The following is a 14,204-nucleotide window of genomic DNA, read 5'->3' as shown; positions in this document are numbered from 1 at the left end:
GCCGGCTCGGAGGCCGCCCCGCTTTCTGCGCGGTGTCTCTGCGGGGCTGTGGCGGTGTCGCTGCAGCCCGTTCTCTCCACCTGCTGTTCCCCTTTGTGCCCGACGCCGAATCCCTGGTGCCGCCCCGTTTCTGGCTAGAGGACGCTGCACTCGAACGCTGACCCTCTTAGGGATCCCTGTGATGTTTTACAAATGACGGCGTGACCTGGGAGGGGCAGCTGGGAAGGGCCCGTGGCCCCTCCGCGCGGGGTCCCTAAGCCGGGCGCGCCCAGGGTTTCCCTGGGCCATGGGGCGCTGCCCGAGGGAGCAGGGTGCCGTGCGGCCGCCCCTGGCCAGCGCGATGCCTAGTCACGGGTTTACTACTTTGGCTGATACTGAATAATGTTTCATTAGCTCCCTACTCTGCACTAGGGGATCTTCAAAGCTTCTAATAGAACCACGTGATACTTAAGCAGCGGAATGTATTGACGTAAAAACCCCCAAGTTTCGCTCTCGGAGCTGACACTGTTTCCTGGGCCTCCTGGCCCTTGTCTTAGCCCTGAAGTACTTAGGTGAGCTGGGATCAGCTGCCCCTTGCTGTGCTGTTTTCCCCCTAGTCAAGTTTCTTCTCCCTTCTCACTGCTGTATAATAAATGCTTGGCTCAGTCATCAGGGTGAGTTCAGCTGTTGCAGTGGGTTGGGGAGCACAGCTGAAAGCAGTAGCCATCATAGTAATTTACCATGCCTTTAGTGATGAAGATATGATCCTTAAAACTTGTCTTCTGTTTCGTCACCTCACAAAAGGATGACACATAGCTGCTGAAGTGTTGTTAACCAGGGATTTTCTACTTAGGAGCCTATGTCAAAAAAAGGAGTGGGGAATATAGTTAAAATGAAACTTTGCCTAATTTTTCATAGTTTCAATGCTTAGTCTTTTCTTTTTAGTGTTCTATTCAGGTATTTATTTTTCTGTCTTTTTGGACTATAATTTCATTGTTGCTAATGGAACACAAAACCTGACCCATATGAAATTGTTAGAGGCATTAGAATTAACCAATGAAGGTTTTATCATTTCAGCCTTTCTTGAGCTTGCAGCAGTCCTATATTTGGTAAAGGATTACAGCATTATGGCTCTTCTGGGAAATTCAGAGTATTTGAAAACAACACAAGGATCTGTCTTCTCTCAATATGATTCTTTTTGTGCCTGTTACCTTCTAAGATCAGGTGACAGTTTACTAGTGAAAACATCTTTTATTCCTCTTTCCCCCAGGTTAAAAACATCTGGCTTTTCTCTTTAAGAGCTACAGGCTGGCAGACTGGCCCAGATAATACTGCTTCTTTTTTCTCAGAAAACTGCTTCAAGCAATTGAGCTCTTCAGTGAAGTGTGACATACCCCATCTGCCCTGTTATCGGACTTATTTAACTGATTCAGCACATGTAATTCTTCAGCATAGAAACATCTCCTGTTCCTCAGAAGCCCAAGCAACAGCTGGTGTGGACGCACTTTGAGCAGGCAGTGATGTGGCAGAGTTTTGGTCAGAGGATGAGCCTTCCTGGGGACATTCTGTGGATAGGACTGTGAAGTAAGCTCCTCAAGGCTGGCACTCACAGAGCTGCTTTTGACAGAGAGCTGAAAAATGGGTAAAACTTAACTACATTGCCAGAAGGTGCTGTCCAGCAGTAATTCAGAATTTCTTAGAAATTCAATGTATGTAATTTAGTTCTGTTGCTCATAAAATGTTAACCAGAGCTGTCAGCTGCAAAGAGACTGATTTACACATGCACCACTACAGAGGCTGTGTGCAAAGGCCTTAATTTGATATACACCTTAAGTTGTTACAAAGTCTTGCAGTCTCTGCCTGTTTATTCCTACTGTGCCTGGCCGTCTCTTTCCTTATATGAGTCTGTACTTTTCCACTGCTGCATGGAGAGCTAGACTGGGGAACTAAGCCAGAACAAAACCAACATGCCTCTACCCTGCCCTCCTCAAGACAGTTCCCTGTCCTAAGGAAAGAAGGGAGTGAGAACACAGTAGAATGAGTTTGATGGGTTTTTTTCAGCAAATGTTAGCTTAAATACATGTGTTATTGCAACCCAAGAGAATATGTCCAGTAAGTACATCTTGCCGAGCCTTGAGCTGGTGATCCTGCTGTTGGGAACAGAAGTGGCAGGGTGGCATTCAGAATTGACAGGGTTTCTGTAGTCCTTCACATCGGACAGCTTTGGCTAGTTCATCACTGCACTGCTTATCCTTCTGTAAATTAGAGATGAGAATAGTCATCTACCCTATAGGATCATGAGCAACTTGTATTTGGAATGTTCTTCGAAGTATAAAGTGTTATAGAGTATATTGCTCTCTAATGGAGGTTGATAATTACCAGAATGTTTTACAATGATGAGGCTGTACTGTGGAAAAATCATGATGAATTTTTTCTCATTGGTATATATTGTTTGGGTTTTCTTATGAGTGGGGGACACCTCTCCTCATCCCTAAGTAAAACCTGTAGTAATACCTTCAAGTGTGGTAGCACTCTTCCTTTTAGATGCTATTTTTGGAGGAGTTTTGTGTTTCTCACTTTTTTTTTAACCAGAACTGTTTTCTTTTGCCAGGTGTTCAGATCACAGCTCAGTATTTCTTCAGTCAGTGATCAAGATGCCTACAGAGCAGGATTACAGCCAGTTAGCCAGTGGAAAGCCTATGGCCTCAGGGGGTATCCAGGTAGGTGCCTCTGATTTCAAGAAGAATTAAACACAACCTTGTTGCTTTGAATTCATGCAACTTCAATCTTACCTTTCTTGTCCTGACTGAAAAAGCTATTTTGGTTTGCCTAAGTGTAATTTAATGTTGTCATAAGTGAGGAGGATGAACAAATCAGCTAAAGGGTGGGATGCAGCAATATTTATGAAGGTGAGAAGAGCCAGTTGTTTCACAGTGAGATCAACCAGACCATAGCTCATGAGAATGGGTTCCTGTTGCCTTTGACAGAGACTTTATTTCTGTAGAATCTGTTTTTTCTCAATATATATCATGCACATTGTGTACATGGCTGAAATACAGTAGTTTCACAGTTGAAGTGTGGCATCTACTTGTCAGTGTAGGACACTGAGTACAGTAAGTGAATAGGCCTATTCAATATACAGAGTAATTTCATTAGGCAAATTATTTCAGAAATGGAAATATGTTTTAGTTTGCAGTTTACCTGGTAGAGTCACAGAGGGACATTAGGTTGGAAAGCACCTCCAGAGGTCTAGGCCAACACCCTGCTTAAAGCAGGATGAAGTTGCAAGTTAGATCAGGATGCTGACAGCTTTGTACGGGTAAATTCTGGAAATCTCTAAGGATAAAGATTGCACACCCTCTCTGGGCACCTGTACCAATGTTTGGCCATGTTTTTTTCCTAAACCTTATATCTAATAAAAATTTGTCTTGCTGTTGTTTGTGACTGGTGTCTCTCCTAATCTTGCTGTGCATGTCTGAGAAGAATCTGGCTCCCCTCCTCTCTCTGTAGGTAGTGCTCAATACCAGGATGTGTCACCAGCCCTCACCGCTGCTCACACAGTTTGTCCTCAAGGCAGCCTGGCCTTGGTTTGGAGCTGCTCTTAGCCCTTGGGCCCGTATTGTTGCATGGGGTTTTTCTGCCCCTGATGCAAAATTACCACTGTTGAACTTCCTGAGGTTCTCTTTAGCCTGTTCCTTCATTTGTCAAAGCCCCTTTCAGGTGCAGTAGTAGCCTCCAGCATATCCACTGCTGCCCCAATTTAGTGCAATCTGTAAGTGAAATGGGGTGAGCATCCCATCCATCCATGTTGTTGATGTAGATGTAGTTATCAGTCTTTGCCCCAGGATCAAAGAACAGAGCTCATAACAGCTGCTGGTGAGACTTTGAATCATCAGATCACTATTCTTTAAGCCTGGTGATCCAGCCACCTTTTGCTTACCCTTTCAATTTCCCCAAAAAATTTATGGGCCCCCAGTTTGGCTCCAATGATGCTGCAGGAGACCAAGTGGAAAACTTTCCTTAAGCCAAGGTAAACAACATCCCCTGTTTTCCCCTTGTCTGGACATCTCACTGTAGCAGGCAATAAGGCTGGTTACACAAAATTTGCCTTTCATGCTGTCTGTTCTCAACCACTGTGTCTGGAAGCAGCTGCCATGAAAGTTTGCTTCATAATTTTATCAGGGGTTTTGGTAAGGCTGGTGACTTTGTAGTTCCCCAGATCCTCCTTATTTCAGGGATTTTTGTTTGATTAATTTTGTTTTTTCTCATGTTTCTTTTGGTTCATTGGGACCTCAGTTTCTGTGGGTGGTTGCTATGAAGCCAGCCTACCATTCCTGAAACTGAAGCAGCCATGCTACCCATCTGGCATGTCTAATACACAGGGAATTGAACAACTTCAGGAGAAAGGCTTCTGCCTCTTCTTGCCTCTATAAATGTTTTGTTCCACTTACCTGTCATATTATAGCTGCCCTCGCTTGGTCTGCCTGCCATTTACTGTCTGTCTAAATGTCTTTCCTAGTAATTACATAGGGGCTGTGGGGAATCACAGGTTTTCCACTTAACTGCATTTTTCTTCTGCTTTGGCAAAGGAAACCTTTTACTAAAATGAAATGCAAATACATTGACAAATTATCTGTCCTGTTTAGAATCAAGTCATGTGGACTTGAAAAGAATAATATTTTGTCATTTTTCAGCTACCTTTATCTGGACATCCTGAAACAGTAGGAGATGTGTAACCAACTGTCCCAATAGCCTTCTAAGTGAATTAAGAATTTCTTTAGTTTGTCTATGAGCGAATGGAAAGGAATTTGGTTTTGTCCACACAGTAAGCAATGAAATAGAAGACTAAGGGATCTGGGCGAATTTCTATTGTGGTTTCCTGAGTTCTGTGAGAAGCATGTGATGCTGTCTTTGGGTCTTTGTAATTGACACACTTTTTTTTTATGAGAGGTTTTTCTTGCTGTTAGACATCTGCATGTCTTATCCTTCCTTTGACTGAGGTTGGAGACCACTTTCAGTAGGTACGAATTAATTCCTAGTTTGTAGCAAGATAGTGCTGCAGTAAGAGAATTGCATCTACTTCCTCAGGGCAGCTTTCTTTAGTATACAGATTAACAGAGTAATTCTTTTGCCCTTCCCCCCACATCTTTCAAGGCGAAGAGGTTTAGTTATGTTGTCTTCAAAGTTTGTCTGTGGTGTTTCTGAACTTTAGTCAGTTCAGAAAGATTGCTACAGAAATACATTTCTTATTTCTTACTCTTCTCCCTCCTATGTGTGCAAGTTACTGATTCTAGCACTATTAATCTTTGCTCTATGTTTGCATAGAATTTTGTAGTAAAACTCTGCAACTGTTAGAAATTCAGTTCCTGTCTTTCTTGATACAGTAAGCATAATAGTAACCCATTTTTTAGTTGTTACTGCTTTTGTAACTCTAGACCAGTCTAGTTTCTTAGGAGAAACTTAGGTCAAGGAAAGGTTTGGAGTGACATGAGCATGTTCCAAGCTTGTGATATAAAAGCCATAAAATCTGGATTCCTGTTCTCATCTCTGCTTGTAACTAGCCCTCCAGGCTTCAATGCCTTTATTAATACCTGGGGATAATACATACATAGTAGAGTGTAATTTCATGAATGTAGTAAAGTGCTTCAAGGACCCCACATCAAAAACTGTAGACAGGATGGGCAATATTATTATTCTGTTCTATGTAAATGCCAACAGAAAGTAAATGTAATGCTTCTGGCAAAGAAACTTCCCGTAGCCAAACCTATCAGAAGGCCACCATAGTCTGAAAGTGCAGGAAACAGAGTGAAGTGAGTGACCATGTGTTATTAATACACTAAAGGCTTTTTTTCTAACCCGTTACTTTAATCTTGAGTCTGTGAGGTATGCTGGCAGGCTGCTCTTTTTGTATTTTTATTACCACTTTCACAAGGCAAGTTTGTATCCTGCTAAGACTCCTAGCTTTGCTGCTTCTTTTTTCATCTGTTTTTGTCTCTGTTAACTTGATATGACTGAGAAGTTCAAAAAGATACAGTAGGCCAAAACCTTAAAACCTCCTTTTCCTTTGTTCCTCTTACATCCTTACCTCTCTTTGCATGTGGATTTTGTGCTGGTGAGCCTTACTGAATTGACAGTCTCTGAGAGAGTGCCTTGATTCTCAGAGTAGGTACAGTACAGATTAATAGCTTTTCTCCTATGGGCTACTGCTTGAACCCTGCCTGAGGTGCCTGGCTAAATGAATGTGCAGAATAGCTGCATGTTTATTTTGTTTTGTTAATTAACAATGCCTGCAAAGTATTTGCAGTCAACAGCAAGTGGTTTGGGATATCATTTGACTTTCATGCCCCTTTCTGAGTGTTACTGTATCAAAATGCAAATGTGGATACAACCAGACTTACCTGGAAATAAGCATGAAGCAAAGGGGAGGACACTACATTACTAGACACTGGCTCAGCCCAGGAACTTCTTTCTGAAGTAGCAATAGGAAGAAAGTATGAGTTCAGAGACAGGATAAAGTTAGTTTGAAGTGTAGAAAAACTAGGCCAGAATTACTTTAACTTTGCAGGGCTTAAGACAAAAGTCATGCTGAATAATTGAAAAAATAAAATTTGCTCCAAAGCAATTGGATTTTCATATTCTTACTCCTTTGTCTCCTGTAATCAATATGCCTTACACAGATATGTCCTTTATTGTCATTTTTTGTTTGGACCACAGGCTGCCCTCTCTGCCTTTTCCCTTGTGCCATCATTTGTTTTTTTCTGAAAAAAAAAACCCAGTAAGTTTTAACTTACCTATAATAGATTTCATCAGCTTATATGCACAGTCAGTTTTTTTCACTACTTCTGACTCCTGTCCTTTGCTCTAGATTCAGAAAAAGAATAGGGAAACTCCTAATCATACTTTCTCTCCATCCTCTCCTTTTTTATTTGTGGTCAGGGTTTATTTTCATACCAAACCCATTCCTTCCGGGCTGCCAGCGTCACTGGGTGAAGCAGTGTCTCAAGCTATACCCTGAGAAACCCAATGTCTGCAACCTGGACCTGCACATGGCTCCTGAGAAGACCATGGACCTGTGGGGACAGAGCAAGGAGCAGCTGAGGTAACTCCACTATAACCTTTGGTGGTCAAAACTAATGGAGCCAGATCTCACCTCTGAGAAGGTCTAAGAAAATGGAGCAGGAAAGGAAAGCTGAAGAAGATTGTGTACATGCTGGCAGCATACAGATGGTGTCACACCAAGTTAAAGATGGCTATTTCATGACTTCACATGCATCCTTGTTAATTCCTTGTTAATTCTCTGCTTTCATGCTTAGTGGGATTTTCTAGTAGCATATTGTTCTAAAGCCATCAGTGAAATGTTAAATAGTGACCCTGGCTGATGTGGTGCTTGGAAGCTTGCTAAACTCAGTTACAGGTAGAACCATGAAGTCCTCCTAGGCCTCAGTTATCCTGAGGCAAAAGGGATCCTTTCCAAAACTTCCCACTAATGGTAGCACTTCTTCCCAGTCAGCTCTTAGACCCGGTACACTGTAATTGTGCTGTTAGCGGTACTCTCTTGAACTTCTTAAATCTACCAGTTTCTGTGTTCTTATTCTCTAAAGTATTTCTTTTAGTTTGGTTTTGTTTGTGGTTCTTCTTAATTCAGCATGACATCGAATTAAATGTATTAAATGTACCATTTTAATGGCAATCCTGTTTAATCTGAAAGATTCCTTCAGGTTCAGAATTCTGCGGCTGATGCAGTTGCCTTTCCTCTACCTGATTTGGAATTTAATGGAGAATTTGTCCCAGTTTTGAAGTCAGGTAGAAAGTTTAAAAAAAGAAAAAGTCTTTTAAAGCTTGAACTTTATTAACGTCACCTGTAAAAAGACATATAAGACAGACTGTTTACACAACCTTTTAGCCACTTGGATGTTTATCATTACCTTATTGATTTCACCGCTCATTTTTCATAATGATTGTTTCATGTGATGGTGCAGAGTTCCCTCCAATGCTCATCTTCCACCTCAGTCTCTTAGTGAGATTGACATGCTGAGATTTTTCTTCAAAAAAACTCTTGACATCTACAAGATACAGAATGGCAAAAGCAAGATTTGGTCTTCTAGCCGTTTGCACCTAGGAGAGAAATTATGCCCTCACTTGTGTTTTCTAGGCTCGATCAGAATTAGCTACAGAAATGTAGACACCATTTTTGTGTTCCATCAAGGATGAAAAATTGTTCTTTGAAAGGATTGTGCATTATGCCCAGTGGCTGAAAAAAGTGGGGTACTTGACAGGCCTCTCCCAGCAGGACCTCCTGGGTGCAGAGAATGATCAGAAGTTCATTTGCAGCTGAATCCAGTTCAGTTGAAAACAGTGTTTGGAAGAGTGATGGCTAGCAGCAACACTGGCAGTTTTATGAAGTACTTGCCTAAGTCTTCAAGTGAGCAAACTGCTGTATTGTGCTTATACCTAGTGGCAGCAGATCAAAACTAGCCAGCCTCTCTAGTATCTGTAGTGAAAGCCTTTCTAGGAGGCGAGAAACAGTGCTTAACTAAAAAGAGGTCTACTTCCAAGATGGGTCACAACTTTAATGATTTTTAAAGCCTCAGGATAATGCATGCATGTCCTTGGGGCTTACCTGCTCTTTTTAGGATGCAGGAGTCACAAGGTAGGGTGAATCTATACAGTTCCTAGACATATATGCTGTGCTTTCCTCACAAAGTGGAGCCTGAGTATTGTCTCTGGTACTGGGGACAATTAAAAGCATAAAAGGGGATAGAGCATTCCCACAAGGGAGATATATAGATATGTCCATCATTGTGTATAAGGAAAAGGCTGGAGGGGTTTTACAGATGCAATCATGACCCTGAAAATAAAGACACAAGGGATCTTCAGACCAAAGCTCCCATGCTTGTTCTAACATAGTTATACTAGACCTTTTCTGTGTTTTCCTGCAGGACCTCATTGTTTCAAGATACACAACACTCACACTTTCCCCTTCTTAGCAATCACACATGAAATCACATGCAGAATACCAAGTTCTGGGAATGAGGACTTCCCACACGCATTTGGGCTCTTGCTGTTGTGCAAACACTAGCACTGTAGCGAAAGAAGGGCACTTTTGAAAGGCACATGCTAAAAATGTTTCATTATGAACATTGTTAATTGAGGGTTGTACAGGAACAAGTTGTGGGCTCCATGTTTTCTAAATGCTGTGTTACCTGCTTGTAGGCTACACAAATTGTTCCAAGCAACATGTATTTGACAGTTACTGTGTTGGTGTTTATGGTAATTGCAGTTGCTGTTACCATATGACAGATGGAAGTTGGCAAGACTACTTTCAGTAATCAGTGAGCTAAGAAAAATTACTAAAAGTAGAGAAACTGGCCTTTTACTCCTGGTCCTGTTTTATCTTAGGAGCTATCAGCATGGCATAGTTGAAGGGCAGGAACAAGCTGCATATCCAGGTAGAAATGCACACTAAATGCAGATGTTTGACTGAGACTTGACCATGGCAGCACAAATACAAATCTTTTTTTTGTAAAAGAGAGCATGTTTGGCTGAATTAATGAGGCTATAAATGGGAGCCAACCGTCTGGTGCTATTTATCTTTTCAGTGTATTTCCCTTTTCTTTTTCTTTTTTTACCATACCACGTGACTTGACTTGAGAAAAATAAGCTGAAATTGCTGGAATGAGTAGACTAGAAGATAGATGTGTATCTTCCTTTTTGTATTTGTCACTAACATACTTCTGTCTTATTTAGTTACTTATACTCTGTAACTTTTCAAGAGCTTTTCCATAGTCCTTCTAAAAGCCCGTCCTTGAAGCCTCTTGCTTTCATCACCTTCAAGTAAGAATGGTAAATTGGTGTGTGGCTTCAGACCACTCAGTCCCTTTACTTTAGGGTTGTCATGTGATAAGAACAGTTCTTTGTCTTGTGTAGCAGCCTGGATAAGGGGACACCTGCTGTCTAGACTTCTTGACGCTGTGGTCATAGCTAGAGAAGTCTTGCTTTTTACTGTGACTCAGTCTGTCCTAAGGATGTTTTATCAAAGCACCAAGTAGTAGAACTCACCATCCTTTGCAGTATTAGGCAGCATGCTGTGTTTCACTGTCAGGCAACTCATTTTTCTTTCTTGTAATTTTCCAGTAGGTGCCTAGAATATTTTTTCCTTGCATTTGCACCTTTAGATCTTCAGATTCCAGTCTTTCAGGTGCTCAAATAGGACATGTTTAATTCTGATTTCTAAATCTGCGCAGCTCATTGTGTTGTTTCCATCTGACAACCTCTTAGGTACCATGTTGAAAATATAAGCTTTCAAACTGACAACAGTTGGCAGTAGGCCCCATAGCTTGCACACATTGCATGAACTAAATTTTCAGGGTCTTTGGAGGAAGAAAGTATTGGCACTGAAAATAAAAGTTTAGTATTGATTGTTTTTAATAGCATTGATTGGTTTTAATAGGCTGTGAAATGGATGAGTGAATCTCATTACTGTATGCTGCACTACCAGAAGACCCCTCAGAAATTAACACATATCCTATTTCTTTATATTTTGTCTCTGTAGAAGGAAAGGTTCCAGTAAATGGGAGCCCAGGAGCCTATTGGAGAAGCTGCGCTGGGTGACCCTTGGTTACCATTATAACTGGAATACTAAGGTATTGAGATTAAATTCTTCTCCATTTTTCTTAGCCATAAGCACTCAGAATGGCAAACAGAGAAGAACATCATGGAATAAAATGCTTATGATCCTACAAGACAGTATTGAGGAAAGGCACTAACAAACTGTGTTTTCAAGAACATTTTAATCTGTATTAGTTTACTGTGAAGGGTTTAACAGCAAAAGTCCATTGCTGCATTCTTTCCTTTGAAAGTTAACATGAGAGCATGCACTCAGCTCTAAACCTGCAGCTATTTCAGAGTTAAGTGGCATTTTTGCCTACCAAAAGGGATGATTACAAAAGCATTGCTAAATAAAGCTGAGTGTGACTTCTGGGAAACTCCTCTTCTTGGGAGGGTTGAGCAGGAGCAAGAAGAGACTGCTGCTCTTGTGATTTTGAGCTTAAGGGAGTCTGAACCAGTATAGCACATTCTTACCAACCAACAGCTGTTTTGAGGATCCTGATCAAAATAAACTATTTTCATAAGACTGAGATAGATGAAGGCTGATAAACACGGGCAGAGTGAATATGCATCTTACCTGTATACTGCAGATAACCAAATCTGCTTGCAGCTTTTTATTTACCAGATCAACCTGTTATTGGATGGCCTTAATAAAAGTTTGGTTATTATCTTCCAGTCCTCTCAGAATCACTCATGGGAGAGAGAAAAAGTAGGTTTGCAACTGATTACTGTTTCTTACTCATGAAAGAATAAGATGCTTGAGAATAAAGATGGTTGTTTTGGAGCTCTGTTGATGAGCTACAGGACTGTCTTTCCATTGGCAGCTTCAGGTTGTGACTGAGAAGATCCTCAGGATGTTGGTACTAATCTTACTGATTTCAAGTTTAGCATCTAGATATAATGATTAACTTCACGATTCATTGAATCTCTGGCACTCTCAGCCTAGGCCATGATTTTAATGGTAAGAGGTAGACTTGCTGTGGTTCTGCCTGTGCTGTAGTCATTTTCTAGGCAAATGTGATGTCCTTCTCCGTGGCTATCAGCCAGACTTTCAAGTTCTTTTTCAATGTTTGTTTCCAGTTGTATTTGCTGCTCTGATGTGTTGGGTGTGGCTTTCTGTTTTTTTTCTCCCCCCTCTCATCCTTCCAGAAGTACTCAGCAAATCACCACACTCCTTTCCCCTCAGACCTTGCATTCCTATCAGAACAAGTGGCTGCAGCCTGTGGGTTCCGGGGTTTCCAAGCCCAAGCAGGGATCTTGAACTACTATCATTTTGACTCTTCACTGGGAATTCATGTGGATGAGTCTGAACTAGACCATTCTCGGCCCCTGCTGTCATTCAGGTGAGTCAAGGAAAGCACACTTGAGTGTTATGGAAAGATTGGTGGCTTTTTTCTAGGGTTGCATATGGTTATAGGAAGGCCGTATGATGTAGTTTGGGTATATAATCTTCACTGTCAGAAGATCTGATTAGCAGAAGGCTGTAGGTCAGGGACATAGGTTTTTCTTTAAGGACTGCTTGAATAGCATGGATGTAGTGCCTGGAGTGAAGAGTTCTTTTGCACAGAGCAGAGTTCTGTTCTAAAGCAGCAGTGTCAGTTAGGTACTAAAGAAGTATCTCAGCAGGGCTTCAGACCTGGCAGGGCAATTGCTCACACTGTGCCTGTCTTGAACCAGATCTCTTAGCCTGTTTGCCATGTTCCCACTGAAAAGTTGTTCTTAGGAGTCCATCTGTTTTTTGTGGTTGCTCGGGGTGTTTTTAATGAAGGAATTTAACTACTGATATTTTCTTCCTGTGCAGAAAATTGTTCTCTGCCTGAATTTGTTTTCTCTTCTCTCTCCATCCTTATACCATCTCTAGTTTTGGGCAATCCTCGATATTTTTGCTTGGGGGCCTGAAGCGGGAGGAGGCCCCGACAGCAATGTTCATGCACAGTGGAGATATCATGGTGATGTCTGGCTTCAGCCGCCTGCTGTACCATGCTGTTCCCCGCGTCCTCCCCAACCCCGAGGGCACAGCTCTGCCTTCATGCCTCGACCAAGCTCTTTCTTCAGACCTTCCTGTTGGCTCAGTCATTGAGCACAGCTCTGATGAGGATTGGCAGGTGTGTGCCAAGTACCTGCAGTCCTCTCGCATCAACATGACTATTCGACAGGTGTTGGCTGAGGGTCAGAAATTTCCAGAGGAATCTGGGACAAACGGAAAGGGCCAAGCACCCTCTGAAGACAGTCATCATGAGAACAGCAAAGCCAAAAGACATAAACCAAACACAGTCAGCTGAAACCAGGAGATCATACTGACATGGACTGGACAGGCAATCTCCATATGGAATTAGGAACTAGTGTAATACTGGAAGTCACTTGTCTGTATTGCGGTTAATAAACTTGTGCAGAATAAATGTAGTCCTTCTTGCTGTAATAAATAGGTGGGAGGAGAAAAAGAATTTGAAAGGAAGGATGAGTTCAGGACTCAGGAGATGAACTCTATTGGCATTTTGTTGGCAGATGTTTACAGGTATTTTAAATTACCTGTATGTCAGAGAATTTTAAGCTTCTGGTGAAGCTTGGTTTAAGCTTTAGGAGTGATGCTTATAAAGTATTTTGAAATCATTGGGCAGAGAGTGTTAGCAAAAGATACACAATTGCTATGTGATAGAGAATCCTGTTGGGCTTGTAAAGCCCAGCTGAAGCGAAGTAACAAGTATGGATGAGAATAGGCTGCTATGGGTGTAAGACCTATCTGCAACATTTTCAAGATAATTACTTCTACGGCAAAAATAGGTCCAGTGGTCAGAAACTGGCAGCTCCCTCAAGCAACACCTGCTGTAAGCTTGCTGTAGTCCTGTGCTTTCCTTTTGCCAGCTTGCATCCCCTCAGCTGCAGCAGAATCTGCTTTTATGAGTGGTACTGAACATCTTATCTCAGATTTTAGAGAGAAACAATTGGGGGTGATATCTACTTAGAATATTTAGTAGCTCCAACTGGGTCTCCTCCCAGCAGTATGTGACTGAGCCCAACATCCCCATTGTTTCAAAACTGCCCTCTCTTAAGTGCCTGTGTGTTTTGGTTCTCCAGTCCCAAGCTAGCATCTATAAGGAACAGAATGACTTGCAAATAGAAGCAATGAAGTTGTAAATTAAGTACCTAAAAAATTAATCAGTGACTATCTCTGTTGCCCAAAGATAAATATATTGAAACAAAGAAAAGCAGTAGCTTTTGTGCTAGTTCTTTTTAAGATTCAGACCTTCCTATCTACTTTTTAATGCAGTTTTAATTGTTGAAGTGGAATGCACTGTCCCTGGGGTATTTTTTTGCACTTTCCCAATGAATAAACTTATACAGTTTTTAAATTAAAGATGTCTATCAGTTTTGGGCTGGCTATTTTCTTCTTTTCTTTTTCTCCCTGTTAGTTGTTTCAGTGTGTTGTTAGTGCTGCTGTATTCCTTGTGCAGTTCCCTCCAGGCTTTTGGATCTACTGCCTCTGCAATCTGCCAGCTCTGGTGGAGGAGCCCTCCGTTTGTCTGCAGGGCTGCTTTGCTTATGGGCAGTTCGGAGGGCAGTTGCAGAGGAGTGTTGCCTGCAGCATCAAAGTCCAATTTGATACATATGTGGCAGCT

The 14,204-nt window shown here is 41.7% G+C and overlaps 1 protein-coding gene across 1 annotated transcript; it reads left to right on the top strand.

Annotated features, from left to right (window-relative positions):
- The first annotated feature begins 1,627 nt into the window (after window positions 1-1,627).
- On the top strand, window positions 1,628-13,968 carry ALKBH1 (alkB homolog 1, histone H2A dioxygenase). The gene is made up of 5 exons (XM_017742200.1): window positions 1,628-2,699; window positions 6,916-7,078; window positions 10,532-10,622; window positions 11,737-11,930; window positions 12,449-13,968. The coding sequence occupies exons 1-5, from the start codon at window positions 2,363-2,365 to the stop codon at window positions 12,867-12,869; spliced, it is 1,206 nt and encodes a 401-aa protein (XP_017597689.1). The 5' UTR covers window positions 1,628-2,362; the 3' UTR covers window positions 12,870-13,968.
- Window positions 13,969-14,204: the final 236 nt, after the last annotated feature.

Source organism: Corvus brachyrhynchos, unplaced genomic scaffold, assembly GCF_000691975.1.
Source record: "Corvus brachyrhynchos isolate BGI_N302 unplaced genomic scaffold, ASM69197v1 scaffold115, whole genome shotgun sequence".
Classification (NCBI taxonomy): domain Eukaryota; kingdom Metazoa; phylum Chordata; class Aves; order Passeriformes; family Corvidae; genus Corvus; species Corvus brachyrhynchos.
Note: the sequence above shows the minus strand (reverse complement) of the source record. Positions and strands in the feature narration are given on the sequence as shown.